Genomic DNA, 24,676 nt, shown 5'->3' with positions numbered 1-24,676 from the left:
GTTCGCCTCTGTGCACTTCTTACTGTCATTACAGTTTGTCATTGTTCTCCCATCCACCCAGACACGCAATGTTGAACAGTACTGACACCTAAGATTAGGTGCATAATGATCTGCTGGAGTGATAAAACCAAGTTCTCTCAGTTCAATGGTTTTGTTGGTCTCAGTTTGCAACAAGTGGAGATAACTGGAACCATCAACGAACAGGAGGCATCGAACAATCATTTCACATGACTGGATCCAATTTTTGAGGTTTTGGCTAAAAACAACAACTTTGCTTTCAATCTGGCTTTTATGCCCTTCCCACATGCCACAGATTGGAGCTAGGTGCTTGACAATTTAATCATCTGCAGATCTTATTGACACTTGCATAACCTTATAGCTTGTCTTCAATTTGCATAACCTTATAGCTTGTCTTTCTTGGTGTTGCAATTTCAGTGTTTAGGAGTGTAGATAGATAGATAGATAGATAGATATAAGATACATACATATAAGATGTATAGACAGGAAGAGGTTTGTAAATTTTATATATTATTGCATAAATTTGGCATAAAACTACATCAGATTTTCACTTAAGTCCTAAAAGTAGATAACCAAACCAAATAACCAAAGATAACCAAATCAAACAAATGAGTCAAAAATATTTTATTTAATTTTAACGGTTGAATTTACCGATTACTACAGCTACCATTGCTCTGTGTAATGTGACCACTTTTTTTTTTATATATATAAAGTTTTATTTAGGAAACAACAAAGTTACCAAAAAAAATTACATAATCGATTAATATAGTTCATGTCCCCCCTTTTTTTTTCTCTCTATTTCCAACCAATCACCCAAACCCCCAAACCTACCCTCCCTCAGTTTGTGATACGTCTCAAAAAAAGAAAAAATTACAAAATAAAAATTGCAAAAAATAAAGGGGGAGGTTTCTCTTAGGGTACTTTCACACTAGCGTTATTCTTTTCCGTATTGAGTTCCGGGTTCAATACCGGGAAAAAACAGATCAGTTTTATCCGAATGCATTCTGAATGGAGAGCAATCCGTTCAGTAAGCATCAGGATGTCATCAGTTCAGTCACTCTTACGGTATTGAAATGCATTAATGCCGACTGTGTTTCGGCAAAACGCAAAAAAATAAAAAATAAAAACAGATTTGTTTTTCCGGATGATACCGGAGATCCGGATCCAGTGTTTCAATGCTTTTGTTAGACGGATCAGTCTACCAATACTATCCATTTGCACACGGATTTCCGGGTCTTCACAACGCAAGTGTTAAAATACCCTTAAAATGCATTTGTTAAGCCAACTCGGGGTAATATGTAAAATATTAAATTGCACCAAAATGTGATTCGCTTTGTGCGATACTAATCTTAAATAAGCAAATATGTTTCCCCATTCCTGTGGCAAAACCATAGGACAGTAATTTTCCCAGGCCCTCTGGTCCAGGGAAACAGCCTGATTAAATAGTGCCTTAACTGATAATTTATATAATTGGGAAATCTTGCCCTTCTGGCCTGAGCTCCCTATCACTGTATTTAATAGTGAAGAAGTATCAATCTTCAACAATGGAGCTTCTTTTATACTAAAAAGTGCTGAACGTAATTGAAAGTATCTAAACCAACTTAAATGACCTAAATTCCCCAATTGTGCTAAATCAGAAAAGGAAAGTACCTCTCCATTTCTCGCAACTTGTGAAATATACTTAATATTACTATACTGCCAAAACTTATCACCACATAATTGACCAATTCCCTGTAAATAAAAATTGTGCCAAAGAGGGGTGCACAAGAGAGATTTATCCCCATCTTCTAATAGTGGTCCAAGATCTAGAGAATAGCCTTCCAGTCGCTCTATTTTCTTGTTCAGCCTTAATTCCAACAAAATGAATATATTATCAAATGGGGATCGTTCCACCAAAGTCTTACACAAAGCACTTTTCTCCCATTCACAAAATAACCATAACTGCCCGGCTATAAAATAGCCCTTGAAATAGTGAAGCTTCAGCCCTCCCTGCTCCAATGGCTTATAAAAATATGTGGGGGATTGAGTCAGCACAACCTGTATGTAGGTGCACATCACTATGGCGAAATACATATACAAACGGAAAATGCAAATGTGATCGTGCTCTACATCCAGCATTCTGCCCTGCCTCCATGCTGGATGAGACATTGGTGTACATTTTGGCCAAAGCTTAATAAGCCACTCACCACGTCAAGGTCGCCTAATTTGAGTGGTCCCTAACACTAGTTCCTACCTGTTTGTGGGCCATGACAGCCACACAAAGTCCAGGGAATGCAGGTCAGCATGCAAGCCAAGCACACTCTGCTTTTAACCCCGTCCGGTGCCATTACAGCTTTCATCGGATCCAGGGATGCAAGTACCAACATGCACGCTGAGCCCACCATATACTTCTCCTGGAGCCAAATGGCTACTGGTAGGTTCCATATAAGCAGACTCAGTTTTATACTGACTTTAAAACCAGCCTCCAGGACAGATTGACTGGTCAGGTGTGCATGACTCCAAGGAGATCGCTACGCCTCCAATATATACTACAAATAAAAAATGTGGGGGATTGAGTCAGCACAACCTGTATGTAGGTGCACATCACTATGGCGAAATACATATACAAACGGAAAATGCAAATGTGATCGCACTCTACATCCAGCATTCTGCCCTGCCTCCATGCTGGATGAGACATTGGTGTACATTTTGGCCAAAGCGTAATAAGCCACTCACCACGTCAAGGTCGCCTCATTTGAGTGGTCCCTAACACTAGTTCCTACCTGTTTGTGGGCCATGACAGCCACACAAAGTCCAGGGAATGCAGGTCAGCATGCAAGCCAAGCACACTCTGCTTTTAACCCCGTCCGGTGCCATTACAGCTTTCATCGGATCCAGGGATGCAAGTACCAACATGCACGCTGAGCCCACCATATACTTCTCCTGGAGCCAAATGGCTACTGGTAGGTTCCATATAAGCAGACTCAGTTTTATACTGACTTTAAAACCAGCCTCCAGGACAGATTGACTGGTCAGGTGTGCATGACTCCAAGGAGATCGCCACGCCTCCAATATATACTACAAAGAAAAAATGTGGGGGATTGAGTCAGCACAACCTGTATGTAGGTGCAAATCACTATGGCGAAATACATATACAAACTTATAAAAATAGTCCAGCTTTAACCTCAATCGCTTTCTTCCCCACAAAAGGTCGTTGATCAGCCTCTCAATAAGCTTAAAAAACGTATCTTCGATCCAAATAGGAGAGTTCCTAATGATATAAAGAAGTTGAGGCAAAATCACCATCTTAACCAGGGAGATTCTATCGGCTCTAGTTAAAGGTAGTTGATGCCATATTGTAATTTTTTATCTCAATTTACTTATCACTCGAATGAGATTAAGTTGGGTAAAATCTTCAATTCTACGGGATATTGTCATGCCAAGATACTCAAATAAATCAACCCTCTTTAACATCGAGAAGGGCCTCTCACTCAGATATTCAAAATTATCCAGTAACATAAGGGAGGTCTTTGACCAGTTAACATCAAAACCAGAGACTTCACCAAAGGAATTAACTTTACAGATGGTTCTTGGGAGGATTATATTAGTACGATTTCTAAAAAAAAAGAACATTGTCCGCATATAGAGAATCCTCTAGTCCCTGCACTCCAAAATTTTCAATCCTAGTATCTTGCCTAATACTTAATGCCAGAGGCTCAATATAGATGTCAAAGAGGAGAGGAGAAAGTGGACAACCTTGACGAGTGCCTCTAGTTAACGTAAAGCTTGAGGTGAGACTACCATTAAGATTCAACTTGGCTATAGGGGAGTTGTACAGGAGCCTAACCATATTTATGAACCTCTTACAGAATCCCATCCTTCCCAGGACCCTCCATGAAAATCCCCATGGGATTCACTTTTGAAAGATAACAAGTCACTATTTGATTGTCAATCGTCATTGGTACAAAATATATTTGCCTAATACATCCCTTAGACTTGGCCATTTATTTCTTGAGTAAAATGATCAAATATCACAAGTCTGAGACTGGCAGTGCTGTCAGTATCTGGTATGACCCTCTTTTGCAGCAATAATTGCAACTAAACATTTCTGATAACTGATTAGTCCAGTACATTGGCCTGGAAGAATTTTAGCCCATTCCTCCATACAAAACAGCTTCAGCTCTGTTATGTAGAGATGGCCTTGCGGTTGGCATGGCGGTCGTTTCGCGGCGAACTTTTCTCATTCACGATTCGCTGAACATGTGAACATATGGCGATATTCGCACACACCATATCTTTTTGCATAGCGCCAAACTTTGACCCATGACACATCCATCAGGTGGGACAGGACAGTTAATTGAGACATTTCAGCACATGGACACACCCCCTACCCTATAAATAAACCTGATCTGGCAGCAATTTTACATTCTTTTTTTTTGCCAGTGTAGGTAGACGTTGCTGTGTGGAGCAAGGGCAGACTGTTAGGGACGCCAAACGCTAGCTAATAGGGACACAAAAATCCTTTTAAGGACTGGTATAGGTGTGCTATCGATATGTGTGACATACTGAGGGGTGTGATATACTTATAACATACTTTGTAACATAGAAAGTATATTATAATGCATTTGTATTGTGCAGCAGTTGTGTGCGGTTCTGCTGCGATATTGCAGCTAGATAGAGGGACAAACGCTATTGGAATAACTAATTGCAACTGGTGTGATATACTTGTTGCCCCCCCAAAAAAAACTGATTGAGGGGTGTGATATACCTATAATATACCTTCTAACATAGAAAGTATATTATAGTGCACTTGTATTGTGCAGCAGTTGTGTGTGGTTCTGCTGAGATACCGCAGCTAGATAGAGGGACAAACGCTATTTGAAGTAACTAATTGCAACTGGTGTGATATACCTGTTGCCCCAATAAATAAAAACTGATTGAGGGGTGTGATATACCTATAATATACCTTCTAACATAGAAAGTATATTATAGAGCATTTGTATTGTGCAGCAGTTGTGTGCGGGTCTGCTAAGATACCGCAGCTAGATAGAGGGTCGGACGGTATCGGAATAATTAATTGCAACTGGTGTGATATACCTGTTGCCCCCCTAAAAAAAAATGATTGAGGGGTATGATATACCTATAATATACCTTCTAACATAGAAAGTATATTATAGTGCATTTGTATTGTGCAGCAGTTGTGTGCGGTTCTGCTGAAATACCACAGCTAGATAGAGGGACAAATGGAATAACTAATTGCAACTAGTGTGATATACCTGTTGCGCTAAAAAAAAAATTATTAAGGGGTGCGATATACCTGCTTCCACAAAATACAGATTAAGGGGTTTGATATACCTGCTTCCGCAAAATTCTGATTGAGGGGTGTGATACACCGGCTTCCACAAAATATTGATTGAGGGGTGTGATACACCAGCTTCCACAAAATATTTATTGAGGCCTGCGATACACTGGCTTCCACCAAATATTGATTAAGGGGTTTGATTTACTGACTTCCAGAAAATACTCATTAAGGGGTTCTATATACCTGTTTCCACAAAATACTAATTTTGATGTTGAAATATTGATTGAGGCCTGCGATACACTGGCTTCCACCAAATATTGATTAAGGGGTTTGATTTACCAGCTTCCAGCAAATACTCATTAAGGGGTTCTATATAACTGTTTCCACAAAATACTGATAGAGGGGATTGATACACCGGCTTCCACCAAATATTGATTGAGGCATGCGATACACCGACTTCAACCAAATATTGATTAAGGGGTTTGATTTACTGGCTTCCAGCAAATACTTATTAAGGGGTTCTATATACCTGTTTCCACAAAATACTGATAGAGGGGATTGTTATACCGGCTTCCAACCAAATATTGATTGAGGCCTGCGATACACCAGCTTCCACGAAATATTGATTAAGGGGTTTGATTTACCAACTTCTAGCAAATACTCATTAAGAGGTACTATATACCTGTTTCCACAAAATACTGATAGAGGGGATTGATATACCGGCTTCCACCAAATATTGATTGAGGCCTGCGATACACCGGCTTCCACCAAATGTTGATTAAGGGGTTTGATATACCAGCTTCCAGCAAATACTCATTAAGGGGTTCTATATACCTGTTTCCACAAAATACTGATAGAGGGGATTGTTATACCGGCTTCCAACCAAATATTGATTGAGGCCTGCGATACACCAGCTTCCATGAAATATTGATTAAGGGGTTTGATTTACCAACTTCTAGCAAATACTCATTAAGAGGTACTATATACCTGTTTCCACAAAATACTGATAGAGGGGATTGATATACCGGCTTCCACTAAATATTGATTGAGGCCTGCGATACACCGACTTCCACGAAATATTGATTAAGGGGTTTGATTTACCAACTTCTAGCAAATACTCATTAAGAGGTTCTATATACCTGTTTCCACAAAATACTGATAGAGGGGATTGATATACCGGCTTCCACCAAATATTGATTGAGGCATGCGATACACCGACTTCCACCAAATAATGATTAAGGGGTTTGATTTACCGGCTTCCAGCAAATACTCATTAAGGGGTTCTATGTACCTGTTTCCACAAAATACTGATAGAGGGGATTGATATACCGGCTTCCACCAAATATTGATTGAGGCCTACGATACACCGGCTTCCACCAAATATTGATTAAGGGGTTTGATATACCAGCTTCTAGCAAATACTCATTAAGGGGTTCTATATACGGTACCTGTTTCCACAAAATCCTGATATAGGGGATTGATATACCAGCTTCCACCAAATATTGACTGAGGCCTGCGATACATCAGCTTCCACCAAATATTGATTAAGGGGTTTGATATACCAGCTTCCAGCAAATACTCATTAAGCGGTTCTATATATCTGTTTCCACAAAATCCTTATAGAGGGGATTGATATACCGGCTTCCAATAAATATTGATTGAGACCTGCGATACACCGGCTTCCACCAAATATTGATTAAGGGGTTTGATATACCAGCTTCCAGCAAATACTCATTAAGGAGTTCGATATACCTGTTTCCACAAAATACTGATAGAGGGGATTGATATACCGACTTCCACCAAATATTATTTGAGGCCTGCGATACACCGGCTTCCACCAAATATTGATTAAGGGGTTTGATATACCAACTTCCAGCAAATTGTCATTAAGGGGTTCTATTTACCTGTTTCCACAAAATACTGATAGAGGGAATTGATATACCGGCTTCCACCAAATATTGATTGAGACCTGCAATACACCAGCTTCCATGAAATATTGATTAAGGGGTTTGATTTACCGGCTTTCAGCAAATACTCATTAAGGGGATCTATATACCTGTTTCCACAAAATACTGATAGAGGGGATTGATATACCGGCTTATAGCCAAATATTGATTAAGGCCTGCGATACACCGACTTTACCCAAATATTGATTAAGGGGTTTGATTTACCAGCTTCCAGCAAATACTCATTAAGGTTTTTCAGGTTCGCTTGCCATTAAAGTGAATGGGGCCCGCCACGAACTTGCAGTTTGCGGACATTTGATCGCTTTTGCGCGATCGCGTTCGCGAATCGTCCCAGCCGATGTTCGTCCATCACTACTGTTATGTTGGTGGGTCCTACAATGCAATGCACACTTCAGGTCCTTCCAGAACATTTTTATTGGATTAAGTCAGGATTTTAACTTGGCCATTCCAAAACTTTAAAGGGAACCTGTCACCTGGAAAAGACAATTTACACTAATCACAGTACCTTAAAGTATCTCTCATAGTGTGCCCAAAGATGTATTCATATCTTCTTTCTGCGTTGGGCTGTCTCATAAAATCGACTTATAAAACTGTGTTTGGCACCTTTTTGAAGTCGTGCTGAAGTCACGGGGGCAGCGGCCTCCTTGACTCAACCGTCGGATAAGCCCGCCCCTATGCCGCTCCTCCGCATATTGATGGATAGTTTTCCCTGTAGCCGCGACCGCGCTCTTCTCGCGCATGCGCCGTGCGCGTCCTGCCGCAGCGCGATCCTGGCTACAGCTCCCTCCCTCCCTGGCATCTGCATATTCACTGCGCCTGAGCCGTTCCTATACAGCGCGCTCGCGCCCATCGATTCTCCGCTGCGGCGTGAGCGCGATCACTGTCTGCTTGCACTGCAGCGCAGGCGCAGTGAACATGCAGATGCCAGGGAGGGAGGGAGCCGTAGCAGGGATCGCACTGCGGCAGGACGCGCACGGCGCATGCACAAGTAGAGCGAGAAGTCACGGCTATAGGGAAAACTGTCCATCAATATGCGGAGGAGCGGCATAGGGGCGTGCCAAACACAGTTTTATAAGTCGATTTTATGAGACAGCACAACTCAGAAAGAAGATATGAATACATCTTTGGGCACACTATGAGAGATACTTTAAGGTACTGTGATTAGTGTAAATTGTCTTTTCCAGGTGACAGGTTCCCTTTAACTTTCTTCTTTAACCATGGTTTGGTAAAACAACATGTGTGTTTAGGGTTGTTGTCTTGCTGCATGACCTCCATCATAGATTCAGCTCATGGACAGATGTCCTGACATTTTTCTTTAGAATGCGTTGGTATGATTTAGAATTCATTGTTCCATCAATAATGGCAAGCTGTTCCAGTCCAGATGCAGGAAAACAGGCCCAAACCATGATAATAATACCACCACCATGTTTCACAAATGGGATGAGGTTTTTATTCTACTGTAGGTGTTTTCATTTCTCCAAACATAATGCTTCTTATTTTAACCGAAAAGATCTATTTTGGTTTTATCCGTCCACAAAACATTGTTCCAATAACCTTCGGGCTTGTCAAGGTTATCTTTAGCAAACTTTAGAAAGGCAACAATGTTTTTTTTTTTGGAGAGCTGTCGCATTCTCCTTGCAATCTTGCCATACACCATTGTTGTTCGGGGTCATCCTGATGGTAGACTCATGAACATCAACATTAGCTAATGTGAGAACGGCCTTCTGTTGCTTAGAGTTTACCTTGTGTTCCTTTGTGATCTCACAGACTTTACTCTTGGCGCGATATTTTTTGGTCGACCACATCTCGGGAAGGTAATAATGGCCTTGAATTTCCTCCATTTGTACACAGACACAATCTGTCTTACTGTGGATTGGTGTAGTCCAAACTCTTTAGAGATGGTTTTGTTACCTTTTCCAGCCTGATGAGAATCAACAATCAACTTCTGAGGTCCTTAGAAATCTCCTTTGCTCATGCCACAATATACTTCCATAAAGGTCAGACTTTGATAGATGCCTGTTCTTTAAATAAAACAGGTCACCTACTCACACCTGATTGTTATCCCATTTGCTGAAAGCACCTGTCTCTAATTTGACCTTCAAATTATCTGCTATTCTTAAAGTGTCACATACTTTTGCTACATGTGATATTGGATAATTTTCCTCAATACAAAAGTGACAAAGTTTAATCTTCATGGCTCATTTGTTTGATTCGGTTAATCTTTATATACTTTTAGAACTTGTTTGAAAATCTGATGTCGTTTTTGGTAAAATATATGTGGAAATCTAGAAAATTCCAAAGGGTTTACAAATTTTTCGGCACCACAGTAGATAGATAGATAGGAAGATTATAGATTTAAAAATAAATTAATACATAATCTCTGTAATGAGCTATTTAGTACCGTATATTATTAAAAAAAATTATCTATGGAGCCTAATGGTATAAGCACAAGTGGCCAGCAGATGGCGAGGTAAAGCTATCTTTCCTTTATTACTCTTTAGACTACATGCACACGAACGTAAGGGCTCCGTGCCCGTGCTGCGGACCGAAAATTGCGGTCCGCAATGCACGGGCACAGACCGTGGTGCAGCCAAATGCGGATCGCGGGCCCATTCACTTGAATGGGGTTCGCGATCCGCATCCGACGGTCCGCACCGCCAAAAAGTAGTGCATGCGCTACTTTTTTGCGGTGCGGAGGCACGGCCACAAACGCCATGGAAGCGCTCTGTAGTGCTTCCGTGGGGTTACGATCCGTCCCTCTGTTCCGCATCTTCGTGATTGTGCACCCATTCAAGTGAATGGGTCCGCGATCCGTGATGTGGAATGCACACGGCCCGTGCCCGTGTATTGCGGACCCGCTGCATGCGGGCCGCAATATTGCCACGGGGGCACACGGTCGTGTGCATGTAGCCTTAGAGTGAAGCTTGTTGTAAATTGTTTTGTCTCACTACAATAAATTGCTGTGAAATCACTGTCCATAGGAAATGCATTGATAAGGTTTATAATCACAAATCAATGCAGCAATGTGAGCAGCTGGGAATTTTTTTTAACCTCTTAAGTACCGGGACCATTTTCATCCACCGCCCACATTCCAATAACCATAACTTATTTAATTTTCTGTTCATATAGGCATATGAGGGCTTATTTTCTGGCTGGATAAATTGTATTTTTTAATGGCATCATTTAATTTACCATGTCTTGTATTGGAAAAAAGGAAAAAATTGTTTGTGGGTTTAAATTACTGCAATACCAAATTTGTATAGTTAACTATAACAACCGATCATTGGCCCATGTAAAGGAGCCTTTAGACTGCTTGTCCAAGTTTACTGTCTACCCTTATTGGCAGAGGCTGAATATAAAATATATAGAATACGAAGACCATACCATATATCCAGCAAACGCCAATTAGCTCAAGCACTGCAGCAAAAAGAATGGCCCATCCACTACAGAAGTAGTCAATCAGATTTACCCAATAAATTCCGGCCTACAAGAAACAAAATATATATAAATATATTGCATTCTGTACAAGAATCTGTGGGGTCAGAGAACATTATTCTAGTGTGTATGGCTTAAAGAGTCACTGTACACAATTTGATTTAATTTAATAAAGAATGATGTAACTATCAAATTTTTAAATCATTTAATTTAAAAAATATACCTGCATCCACCTAAAAAAGCAGTAAAGTCATGGTTACTAGGGGTCTCACTTCCACCTACTGTACGTTGAAGTTCAATGCCTGTTGTCAGGCAAGATCCATCCCTAGTGATAGAGACTCAGAAGATGGCAGAGAGGAAGTGGTGACGGGTCGAGCTAGTGGAAATTGTGAACCTGATGAAATAACTGCTTCTATACTGGTTCTGAAGATCACAGGAGCCTCCTTCCTTTCTGTAAGTTTGATATATCCCTCCTTATCTGTTCTATTAGCTCAGGAGCTGAAAACAAACATAGTGGGAAGTAAGGAAAAGGATGCCACAGTGCTGGCAGACTTCCATAGAAGGGAGACGCACCCTGCTTCTGAGTGAAATGCATCTAGCTGTGCAGCTGAAACAGGGAATAATATGGCTGTAAAAAACTGAGAAGTCCAAACATAACTGTTCCTTCACAGTTATGATTGTTCAAAGAAACACATCTAATAAGCAAACTTTTTTTTTGAAAACTCAGATACTCTTTAATCCTTTAGTAAGCCCTTAAAACATGTTAAATATGCATCCTAGGAAATTTGTGCTTGCACAATTCCCATTGTCTCCTCCTCTTGAAGCAATACCTGAGTAACACAAAGGAGCCCAAGAAGAAACAGAACACAGCAACAGCAAATGGTGATAGGGATCCGATGTTTTTTCATCAACTCAGGAAACGCATCTAGTATGGATGTTGTGATAGTTTCTGTAAGAGAAGTTACTGGTGTTACGGAATCTAGCTAGATATAGTTATAATTTATTCCTAGAAAAGGCACAAAATGAATGGATTTACAGTAAATAAAATTTTGTGAAATGTTATAGATACATGTGAGCAGATCACACAGATAGGCAAGATACTCAGCTGTTTAGGGGCCTGTGGTACGGGGGTATCTTCTTGACTCTGAACTTTCCCCCACCCCCTTTGATACTGTAATATAGACTACCTACAATTGCCACTAGGGGCAGCTCTCTGCATACAGATTAATACAGCACCCCTTGAGTTTAATATTACCCACATAAATCCATATGTCATTAGGAAAATTCCTCTATACTCATGTGTTATGCAAGGGATATAGAAGGGATATAGAAGTATATATATATATATATATATATATATATATACATATACAGTACAGACCAAAAGTTTGGACACACCTTCTCATTCAAAGAGTTTTCTTTATTTTCATGACTATGAAGGCATCAAAACTATGAATTAACACATGTGGAATTATATACATAACAAACAAGTGTGAAACAACTGAAAATATGTCATATTCTAGGTTCTTCAAAGTAGCCACCTTTAGCTTTGATTACTGCTTTGCACACTCTTGGCATTCTCTTGATGTGCTTCAAGAGGTAGTCCCCTGAAATGGTCTTCCAACAGTCTTGAAGGAGTTCCCAGAGATGCTTAGCACTTGTTGGCCCTTTTGCCTTCACTCTGCGGTCCAGCTCACCCCAAACCATCTCGATTGGGTTCAGGTCCGGTGACTGTGGAGGCCAGGTCATCTGGCGCAGCACCCCATCACTCTCCTTCATGGTCAAATAGCCCTTACTTTCAAAGTTTTCCCAATTTTTCGGCTGACTGACTGACCTTCATTTCTTAAAGTAATGATGGCCACTCGTTTTTCTTTACTTAGCTGCTTTTTTCTTGCCATAATACAAATTCTAACAGTCTATTCAGTAGGACTATCAGCTGTATATCCACCTGACTTCTCCTCAACGCAACTGATGGTCCCAACCCCATTTATAAGGCAAGAAATCCCACTTATTAAACCTGACAGGGCACACCTGTGAAATGAAAACCATTTCAGGGGACTACCTCTTGAAGCTCATCAAGAGAATGCCAAGAGTGTGCAAAGCACAAGAAATTGTATCCAGTAACGGCCTAATGTACCTCCAGCCACATAATCACAAGGCCTTTTCTGTCAGGTGAATGCCTAATTTTTGGGGCCTCTACTCCAATGGCCTACAGTAAAAATTTTATCCGGTGACCGCCTAATGTACCTCCAGCCACATCATCACAAGTTCTTTTCTGTCAGATGAATTCCTAATTTTTGGGGCTTGTGCTGGCCTACAGTAAAATTTTTAGCCAGTGACCATCTAATGTACCTCCAGCCACATCATCACAAGTTATTTTCTGTCAGGTGAAAGCCTTTTTTTGGGGCCTACAGTAAAAAAAAAAAAATCCTGTGACCGCCTAATGTACCTCCAGCCATATAAATAACAAGTTCTTTTCTGTCAGATGAATGCCTAATTTTTGGGGCCTGCACTCCAGTGGCCTACAGTAAAATTTGTATCCAGTGACCATCTAATGCACCTCCAGCCACATCATCACAAGTTCTTTTCTGTCAGGTGAAAGCCTAATTTTTGGGGCCTGTACTCCCGTGGCCTAAAATAACATTTTTCTAGGCTCCAGCAGGGCACACTTTTGGAGTTTCCCTTTAAGATGCATAAAAATGGCCCCTAATTAAAATATATATTTTTTGTGGGAATTTTTGCCTATAATCCCCCTCTGGTGTGTCACTGTCCCTGTTGTTGGACTATTTGTGCACTTCTAGTAAGTATTTAGTGGCTGCAAATATGACCTGAAGGTTTTTTAGGTTCACCTGCCATTAAAGTCATTGGGGCCCACGAACCGCCCCGGCCTCCGTCCGTCCATCACTAATCCTGGCAGTTCCCTGGTACTCACCCTTTAACTCCTATACAGAGATATACAGAGAGGGGGGTCACCAGACAACTACCTCATGGAGTAGTCCCAGTGTGGTTATCAACTGACCCACAGATGTCAGAGACACCAGTGTTGGGCACTGAGTGATCAAGCAAAACTCATAGTCAGAAACAGGCCAAGGGCAGGGCAAGCGGAGTTTGTGCAAATCCGTGAAATAAGTCTGAGGCCTGGGCAGGCACCAAAGGGTCATTATGATAACCAGGAAGAGGTCAGTTCAGGCTGCAGAGGGTCTGAGTCAGGAATTAAGCAGAGTTCGGTACACTGGCAGACAAACGGAACAGCCCACCTTACACAGGGATTAGCAATCTAGATCAATTTATTGCTCAGGCAGAGAATGAAACAAACAGTACAGCATATATAACTGAAGCTGATTAACACATTTTAACAGCCTAGTGGCTTCAGATAGAGTCAAACAAAGATTAAACCCTTCCAATATTGCAGAATGAAATAAGTTTCAATGAAGAATATTCCCAATAGGCACACAGATCACTGGTGCCCAGGCACTGCAATCGTGACCACCTGAAGCAGAAGGTCAGCGGCAGGCATAAGCTGCCAACATAACAGACACATCTATATCTGGGGTATATATATGACAGCCAGAGACAGATATTGAAGGCAACTTTTGAAGATAGCATCAGTAGAAACAAGAAAGTCACTCTGCGGGCTGAACAGGGGTCTATGACCTCAAATATTGTACCTTTAGGGTGGACATATAGATATTGACTATTTACAGCTGATGCAATAATTAATAACAATTCAATATTTTTCCTGTATCCTGTTTAGTACATTAAGCACAAATCCTAATAGGGTGACACCCCACTGCCAACCGCTTGGTAATCATAATGCAATGGTATTTGAACAATATGAACATGAAAAAAAAATTATATTCTTACCTACTATTGCAAATTGAGAGTCCAGACCCAAAGTTAGAAGCATGAAGAAGAACAGGAACGACCAAAGAGGGGAAACTGGAAGTTGAGATAAAGCTTCTGGATATGCAATAAATGCCAACCCAAAGCCTAAATCACAATGGAAACAAATGTATAATGTGAATGTATGTTACAAAAAGACCCAGACACAGACACACCTCTTTAAAATGCTCCCCATATACATTAGTGTATTATTGGCAGAACTCACAGTTTTTGGCCAGATCAGCTGACAATCAAATGTGTATAGGGATCTCCAAACTTTCCCCCAACAGAAAATGTTGGGGAAGAGAAGGAACATGCAAATAAAAATTTTTCCCTTTTTCAATCCTTTTGTTCTCCTGTATCAGATTTTTCTGGCAATGGCTTTCTCCCCTCTTCCCATTAACAACACATCATCAACACAAAAACTAGCTTGAACTGAGACTGAGTGAGCGTTCAACCAACATTGAAGACTATTGAAGGTGTATGGGCTCTTTAAGAAATAAAGTAAGATAGCAATTGCCCTTTTGACCTAAAGGGGTTGTCTCAGTTCAGCAAGTGGCATTTATCATGTAGAGAAAGTTAATACAACTCTACAAAGCGTTGGTGCGGCCTCATCTGGAATATGCAGTTCCAGTCATAGAAAGGACGCTCTGCAGCTGGAAAAAGTACAAAGGAGAGCGACTAAACTGATAAGGGGCATGGAGGGTCTTAGTTATGAAGAAAGATTAAAATAATTACATTTATTTAGTCTTGAGAAGAGACGTCTAAGGGGGGGACATGATTAACCTATACAAATATATAAATGGGCCATACAAAAAATATGGTGAAAAACTGTTCCATGTCAAATGCCCTGAAAAGACAAGGGGACACTGCCTCTCACTGGAGAAGAAAAAGTTCATTCTCCAGAAGCATCAAAGCTTCTCTACTGTGAGAACTGTGAATCTGTGGAATAGGCTTCCTCAGGACGTGGTCACAGCAGGAACAGTGGACAGTTTTAAAAAGGGTTTAGATAAATTCTTAAAAGTAAATTATATTAATGCTTATGAAAATGTGTAAAAATCTGAGTCTCACTTCCAGGGCCCACGTCAGCACCCAGCAAAGCAGGGCAAGTGCTGGGGCCACTGCTCTTGGGGGGGGGCAAACAGATCTAGTCGCAGATCGCTAATCAGTGGGAAATCCAGATGAGTCGGGACTCTTCCAGGCTTAGGAGTCCCTGCTATGACTCCATATATGGATATGTCCATATATGGAATCAGTGCTATGACCATGAAGGGGGTATCCCCAAGCATTGTCAGTATGCTTGGGGACACCCTGTGAACAGTATTTAAGTCTAATTACCCTCTCTTTCTAAAATGTTCCTGCTGGGATTTGAACTCACAACCTTCTACATTAAAGGCACGGTCACTGCCACCAGAGAGGTTACCGCTTTTTCCTATAGCGTACAAGCAGGACCACCAGTGATGGATTGCAGAGTCATCATAGCCATGGAAATGTGCAATGTATAATGCAATGGATATATGGACAATCACAATGCATTAGTAAGTGCCTTACATGATAAATGCCATTTTCTGAAGAGAGACAACCCCTTTAAGTGTAATGGATTCCTCTATCTAGAGCTTGCTTCCCCAAAGGATGAGCTGATCAAGGACCACATGGATAGTGACTACAGCTTACTATTAACATAGTAGCAGCATTGCAGGGTAATTTCTGATTTTCCCATTTAACACAATCTACCATAAGGCTACATTCACACGACCATATGTGTTTTGCAAAAAAAAACGGATGACATCTGTACGCCATCAGTTTTTTTTGTGGATCCATTGTAACAATGCCTATACTTGTCCGCAAAACGGACAAGAATAGGACATGTTCTTTTTTTTTTGCGGGGCTACGGAACAGACATACTGATGCGGACAGCAATCCTATCCGCAAAAAAACAAAAACGGAACGGACAAGGAAACAAAATACGTTTGTGTGAATGTAGCCTAAGAGAAAGGCATTGTCAAAGGTGGAAAACCTATTTAAAGTGCAGTAAATATTAGTTTGTGAGCTGCTCACTTTAAAGTACAGGTGGCCCACAAAAAAAGTAGCCCGCCTCCAGCGGCAGTATGACAACATGAGCGAGCAAGTGTAGTGTTTTTTTTTAATTACCGCAAAAGATGCTGAAAGTGTTCCCCATTCATGTTTTGCATTTTTGAGATGTTGGATTATGTTGGCTGATGCTGCAGAAGAAATTGTTCTGCTTTTTCCAACAAGATGGGGCAACATGCCGCACCTCATGGAGCTCACTGGCACTGGTTTGTGAACTGTTTACGGAGGTGCACTGCGAACAAGTGGTAATGGCCACCGCGTTCCCCAAATGTACGCTAACAATCCACATGCCCTGGATGAACTGAAGGAAAATATCACAAACACTATCTGCAGTATCAGCCAACAACGTGCCCAAAGATGCAAAGACCATCTTTTGTAACTTGTGGGTAATTAAAAAAAAACAATCCCCTTGCTTGTTCCCCTTGTCATGCTATCGCTGGAGGTGGGCTACTTTTTTGTGGGCCACCCTGTATTAGGCTACTTTCACACTAGCGTTCGGGGCTCCGCTTGTGAGCTCCGTTTGAAGGGGCTCACAAGCGGCCCCGAACGCATCCGTACTGCCCCAATGCATTCTGAGTGGATGCGGATCCGCTCAGAATGCATCAGTCTGGCTCCGTTTGTCCTCCGCTCCGCAAGCGGACACCCGAACGCTGCTTGCAGCGTTCGGGTGTCCGCCTGCCCGTGCAGAGGCAAACGGATCTGTCCAGACTTACAATGTAAGTCAATGGGGACGGATCCGTTTGAAGATGACACAGTATGGCTCAATTTTCAAACAGGTCCGTCCCCATTGACTTTCAATGTAAAGTCTGGACGGATCCGTCTGAACTACTTTCACAACGGATCCAAACGTCTGCATTATAGGAGAGGATCAGTCTGTGCAGACAGCAGACGGATCCGCTCTGAACGCAAGTGTGAAAGTAGCCTTAAGGCCCCTTTCACACGGGCGAGTATTCCGCGCGGGTACAATGCGTGAGGTGAACGCATTGCACCCGCTCTGAATCCCGACCCATTCATTTCTATGGGGCTGTTCACATGAGCGGTGATTTTCACGCATCACTTGTGCGTTGCGTGAAAATCGCAGCATGCTCCTCTTTGTGCGTTTTTCACGTAACGCAGGCCCCATAGAAATGAATGGGGTTGCGTGAAAATCGCAAGCATCCGCAAGCAAGTGCGGATGCGGTGCGATTTTCACGCACGGTTGCTAGGAGACGATCGGGATGGAGACCCGATCATTATTATTTTCCCTTATAACATGGTTATAAGGGAAAATAATAGCATTCTGAATACAGAATGCATAGTAAAACATCGCTGGAGGGGTTAAAAAAAATAAAAAATAATTTAACTCACCTTAGTCCACTTTTTCGCGTAGCCCGTCATCTCCTTCTGTCTTCATCTGAGCTCTGTGCAGCAACAGGACCTTTGGTGACGTCATTCTGGTCATCACATGATCCATCACCATGGTAAAAGATCATGTGACGTACCATGTGATGACCGGAGTGACGTCATCAAAGGTCCTGTTGCTGCACACAGCTAAGATGAAGCCAGAAGTAGATGCCGGGCTACGCGAGCAAGTGGATTAAGGTGAGTTAAAAAAAAATTGTTGTTTTTTTTAACCCCTCCAGCCCTATTGTACTAAGCATTCTGTATTCAGAATGCTATTATTTCCCTTATATACAATGTTTTGCACTCGTGCGGAAAAATCGCTGGTGTTCCCGCAACGCACCCGCACATTTTCCCGTAGCCTTAACTGTATTGGCTGTCAGTTTCTGACAATTTTCTAGAAGGGTTCTCACTGCTGATTCCTGTGCAGCCAGCTGTAATCTGTAATGGAGATCGGTGGCAAGTGTTTAATTTGCCTGCATGACACCACAGGTGTAATGAAGAATTGCACAGTTCCTATTGAAACCAACAGAGCATAAAAATGTTAAGTCCTCCAGAGCAGGAGATGACCTCTGCACCCACTCTCCACTCTGGCTAATTGGGGAGGGTCCTAAATGAGAAACCTCTGTCTAATTACCTATACAGTCTTCAATATGGGTTTGAAAATAACTGGGTCATCGTAATATAATATTGCTGCATTTACAGTTCCTATGGGGTCGAGATTAGCTTTTCTTAAGCTTCTCAATGACAAATCATACACAGAAACAAAGGAGTGGGGGATGTGCGACTACAAGTACACTTGTTGAGCCGGTCACATTCCAGTAACAGAACATTCTGTCTTCCCATTTCATATACTCAGATTTACACTTTCACTTATACCCAGGGTAATGACATTAACAGATAGGAATTCTAGGTACATTGTATGTCTGAAATGTTCATTGATTTGCAAAAACTTATTTTGTAAAACATGCAAAAGTTCAAGGATGTTTCTTTCGGGGAAAATTCTTTTACAAAAATGCAGGAAATAAAGTCTATTTTTCAGGAATCTGTGTTTTTGTTTATTGTGTGGGACAGGTAACAATTCCCCTGATATGGTCTAAAAGTTACATTTACAGTGATTATTATATTATTATATTATATGTCTTGTACTCACTTATATAGCGCTGACATATTCAACAGCGCTTTACAGACATTAGCCCCAATGGGGCTCACAATCTAATGTCTTAGGCCTCCTGCACACGACCGTTGTGTGCACCCGTGGCCGTTGTGCCGTTTTCCGCTTTTTTTCGCGGACCCATTGACTTTCAATGGGTCCGTGGAAAAATCGGAAAATGCACCGTTTTGCAGCCGCATCCGTGATCCGTGTTTCCTGGCCGTGAAAAAAATATGACCTGTCCTATTTTTTTCACGGCCAACGGTTCACGGACCCATTCAAGTCAATGGGTCCGTGAAAGAACACGGATGCACACAAGATTGGCATCCGTGTCCGTGATCCGTGGCCGTAGGTTAGTTTTTATACAGACGGATCTTCTTTTATACAGACGGATCTTTTTCAAAGCTGAGTTTTCACTTCGTGAAAACTCAGAACCGACAGTATATTCTAACACAGAAGCGTTCCCATGGTGATGGGGACGCTTCTAGTTAGAATACACTACAAACTTTGTACAAGACTGCCCCCTGCTGCCTGGCAGCACCCGATCTCTTACAGGGGGCCGTGATCAGCACAATTAACCCCTTCAGGTGCGGAACCTGAAGGGGTTAATTGTGCTGATCACGGCCCCCTGTAAGAGATCAGGGCTGGCAGGCAGCAGGGGGCAGACCCTCCCCCCCCTCCCCAGTTTAAATATCAGAAGATTCATACTTACCGGCTGCTGCGATGTTCGTGTCCGGCCGGGAGCTCCACCTACTGGTAAGTGTCATTGCTAAATGAACTGTCACTTACCAGTAGGAGGAGCTCCCGGCCGGAAGCAGACATCGCAGCTCCCAGGTAAGTATGAATCTTTTACTATTGTACTATTGCTAGTAACCCGCTGCCACCAATGATCGGGGGGGGGGGGGGGGTAGATGGGAGGCCGCACACTGGCCACCAATGTTGTTAATGCTATAGAGGGAGGGGGGCCAATGGGGGGCGCACACTGTGCCACCAACGATTACAATAGAGGGAGGAAGGGGGGGGCACACTGTGCCACCAACGAATTATTACAATAGAGGGAGGAAGGGGGGGGGCCGCACTGGCCTCCAATGATATTCAAACTGGGGAGGGGGGAGGGGGGGGTCTGCCCCCTGCTGCCTGGCAGCCCTGATCTCTTACAGGGGGATATGATAGCACAATTAACCCTGTAAGAGATCGGATGCTGCTAGGCAGCAGGGGACAGTCATGTACACAGTTTGTAGTATATTCTAACTAGAAGCGTCCCCATCATCATGGGAACGCCTCTGTGTTAGAATATACTGTCGGAAATGAGGTTTCACGATCTAACTCATATCCGACAGTATATTCTAACATAGAGGCGTTCCCATGGTGATGGGGACGCTTCAAGTTAAAATATACCATCGGATTGGAGAAAACTCCGATCCGATGGTATAGGGACTCCAGACTTTACATTGAAAGTCAATGGGGACGGATCCGTTTGAAATTGCACCATATTGTGTCAACGTCAAACGGATCCGTCCCCATTGACTTGCATTGTAATTCAGGACGGATCCGTTTGGCTCCGCACGGCCAGGCGGACACCAAAACGACTTTTTTTTCATGTCCGTGGATCCTCCAAAAATCAAGGAAGACCCACGGACGAAAAAACGGTCACGGATCACGGAAAAACGGGACCCGTTTTTGCGGACCGCAAAAAAATACGTTCGTGTGCAGGAGGCCTTATTCATACAGTCAGTGTTTTCCATCAGTGATTTTGAGCCTAAACCAGGTGCGGCTCTAAACACAGAACAGGTGCAGATCTTTCCCCTATACCTAATGTCTGTGGAGGCTCCAATTCCGGTTTTGGCTCCTAATGACTGATGGAAATCACTGACCAAAACACTCACATGTGAATGAGGCATTGATGTGCATCTGCATCACCTAAGAGCAGGGGGTACCTGCAAAAGTGAAGGAGTTAACCAACGCTGACACAGCCCCCTTCAGGAAGCTTGGGTATTGATCCTAGATCCACCCAACTAGACTGTTAGAGTGAGTTGTGAGTCAGCAAAAGAAGAGTAAGGAAGCAACTCCATGTGCTCCCTCCTCACATGATTGGATCAAGGTGTTAGAGCATCATCTTCTCTGAGGATTGCCTACTAAATGAAAGACCTCACCAATTTTCAACAGTACTCAAGAAAGTAAGAGAGAAAGAGATAAGACGGTTCATAAATCTGCATGGCCGAGCATTAGAGCATCCTGTTTCCTAAGCTTTTTAGACTTTACTGCAGTGAGGGAAATACAATTAAGACTGTTAAAGGGATTCTGTCATGACATTTTAGGCCTATAACCTAAACATATGGGCAGGTCCGTACTAATAACCTGAATCCAAAACTTATTAAATCTGCCTGTGGCTCTATTAGCACATAAAACAGGTTTTTATAACCTGTCATTCACCTACCTAAGGTGCCCAAGGGGACGTCGCTTCATACAGTGTGCCCGGCTGCACCCATCTCCGTCTGGTGCCCAGCGCCGCCTTCCCTGTTGAAATCGCCGCCCTCCCTGTCTATAGTGCCGCCTTCCTCACCTCAGCGCCGCCTCCGCAATCATCCAGTCCCTCAGGTTATGCCTAGTGCGCACGCATACAAAACCATCTGGGGAGATTGTGGAACTGTCTTTTGTTTTTTCTATCGTTGGATGTACTCCAACTCCCATTTTGCACTACAGTAAAGAGAGACATTTATTCTTATTAATCTGGCCTGCTTACTCACTCCTGCACCATATGCTGGCCATTGCTTACCAGACACCCTGTCTTGCACCCATACAAACACTCAACATCACCCCAACTACCAGGAGAACCAGAACTAGGGTGTGCCTTGAGGGAAGAAAGGGTGCGATGAAAGCTCTAGGTGTGAGGACAGCCAGATCCACTATCATTCCCATATTCCACTCTGGCTCCTCCGGGGCCACATGTAGATGGCATGTCACACTTCCAATCTGGGGGGAAAGGGGGGGGGGTCAAAGAAGCAGAAACAGGATGTAGAAATATCTGAAGGGGAGACTTTTTTCTTTTAGCTTTTTCCTTTTAGACCATGCCTACCCTCCTGGATATTTGTTACAGCCTCAACCATTTTATGTGTTTTTCTGGGACTTTATTGTTGATGATCCAGTCTGACGCTAGGCCATCAATATCAGATCGCTGAGGATAAAACTCCAGGCCCTCCACCAATCAGCTGATGGACAGGATTGTGGCACTCCAGCATGCACTGTCACTCATTCAACTTCATTGCTTAGTAGGTGGACATACATGGAAACACAGGTCTTTGCAGCTCAGTTTCATTCAATTGATTGCATAAGCTGCAACACTCAGCAGAACAGCTATTCAAGGTACAGAACGGTGCCTGGTAAACAACGAAGATGACCACTGTGGACCCTTCAATCTGCTAATTGATGCACTATGCTGGTTTTATAGCACTGTCTCACTTTTAGGATTTTTGAGGTTCCTATCATAGTGCCCCATAATCTATAACCCTCTGTCGGTTCAAGCCACTGAAATTGTCAAATCTTCTTTCACGTTTGTGTTCATATTTACTTTGTAGCTCAAGTTAGGATGTACTTTCTGTATGTTAGATGTAAGTACAATAAAGGCGAATGATTATGTTCTTCTCAAATATGAAATACCTGAGTCTACTACTTCGGAAACAGATTTTTCAGACACATACGCCATGTGTCCCAAAATAGAAAATATAGCAAATCCGGCATACACACTGGTGACACAGTTGGTTACACAGACTATGAGTGCGTCTGAGTAGCAATTATTATGAAATTTGTTGTAGGAAGACAGAGCAATGAGTCCACCCCAGGCCGTGGAGAGGGAAAAAAATATCTGAGTAGCAGCATCTTTCCAAACCTGAAATGAATAAAATATTAAGACACATTAGAAATGAGAATGATCAGGCCTGATGAATCACGATGACTTGTGTAGAGTAAATCAAAAGTTAACGAAGTGGACTTCAATCTGAATTTCAGAAAAATTTAATTTGTTATGAAGCCGAATTTTTTAGTTCTTCGTGGTAACAAATCAATTTTCCCTGAAATGGCATTAAAATAAAAAAAATCATAATCACCACGCGAAGTATGACATCACGAGATTTCGCACTGGATCTTCAAGCAAGATAGCCGCGGCAGCCTCTTCGCACTCAAATGGATGCAGTAAGTACAATAGAATTTTTTTTCTTACTGAGCAATCCCTAAAATGCTTTCATTTTGATCTCATATGCCGCAATCAGCAATGAACACGGCATCTGAGGGGTTCTATGATGGGGGGTCAGCGCAATCGCTGTTCCTTGTCATTGCACCTGCTACTTTACTTACAAAAAATGTGCTTTGTGATGAGGAGGGAGTGATGTTATTTACATAGGACTTTATGTTGGAGTGGGCTGGGGTAGGGTGATGTTATTTACATAGGACTGTATGTTGGAGGGCGCTGGGGCAGGGTGATGTTATTTACGTAGGACTGTATGTTGGAGGAGGCTGGGGCAGGGTGATGTTATTTACATAGGACTTCATGTTGGAGTGGGCTGGGGCAGGGTGATGTTATTTACATAGGACTTTATGTTGGAGGGGGCTGGGGCAGGGTGATGTTATTTACATGGAACTGTATGTTGTAGAGGCGGTGGTAGGGGACTATGTTATTTACATGGGACTGTATGTTTTAGGGGGCTGGGGCAGGGGAATGTTATTTACATGGGACTGTATGCTGGAGGTGACTGTGGAAGGGAGTGATATTATTTACATGGGACTGTATGTCAGAGTGGGCTGGGGGAGGCAGTGATGTTATTTACATGGGACTGTATATTGATGACGGCTGTGGGAGGGAGTGATGTTATTTACATGGGACTGAATGTTACAGGGGTCTGAGGGAGGGAGTGATGTTACTTACATGGGACTGAATGTTCAGGGGGTGATGTTATTTACGTGGGACTGTATGTTGAAGGTGGCTGGTGGGGGGGAATGATGTTAGTTACATGGAACTGAATGTTGAGGGGGTGATGTTTACATGGGAATGCATGTTGGAGGCGTCTGGGAGGGGGTGATATTATTTACTTGGGACTGTATGTTGAAGGCAGCTGGGAAGGAGGTGATGTTATTTGCATGGGGTTATATTTCGGAGGGGGCTGTAGATAGAGGGGGTGTTATTTACATGGGACTGTATGGCGGAGGGAGGGAAATAGTGTTATTTACATGAGACTGTATGTTGGAGGGGGTGAAGGGAGGGGAGTGATGTTATCTACATTGGACTTTATTTTGGAGGGGGCAAGAGAGATGGTGTGATGTTATTTACATGGGACTGTATGGTGGAGGCGGGAATATAACAACAGGGTGCACTGTAAATTCAGAGGACATTATAGGCGTTCTTATTACTACTGAGGGCTCTATAGGATGGACTTATAGATCCGCCTTATTTCTACTAAGAGCACTATGGTGGCCTTA

At 42.5% G+C, this 24,676-nt stretch overlaps 1 protein-coding gene across 1 annotated transcript in view; it reads right to left on the bottom strand.

The window, feature by feature from the left end:
* The window catches only part of LOC120977383 (sodium- and chloride-dependent neutral and basic amino acid transporter B(0+)-like), a 79,493-nt gene that overhangs the window by 10,941 nt on the left and 43,876 nt on the right, over nt 1-24,676 (bottom strand). The window contains exons 8-11 of the mRNA XM_040405311.1: nt 22,865-23,093; nt 14,566-14,691; nt 11,532-11,650; nt 10,651-10,750 (exon numbers count right to left, since the gene is read on the bottom strand). Coding sequence (XP_040261245.1) covers nt 10,651-10,750; nt 11,532-11,650; nt 14,566-14,691; nt 22,865-23,093 — 574 coding nt within the window. The remainder of the gene's footprint in view (nt 1-10,650; nt 10,751-11,531; nt 11,651-14,565; nt 14,692-22,864; nt 23,094-24,676) is intronic.

Source organism: Bufo bufo, chromosome 8 (assembly GCF_905171765.1).
Source record: "Bufo bufo chromosome 8, aBufBuf1.1, whole genome shotgun sequence".
NCBI classification, from domain to species: Eukaryota; Metazoa; Chordata; class Amphibia; order Anura; family Bufonidae; genus Bufo; species Bufo bufo.
The sequence above is the reverse complement of the archived record's forward strand: the minus strand, read 5'-3'. Positions and strand labels throughout refer to the sequence as shown.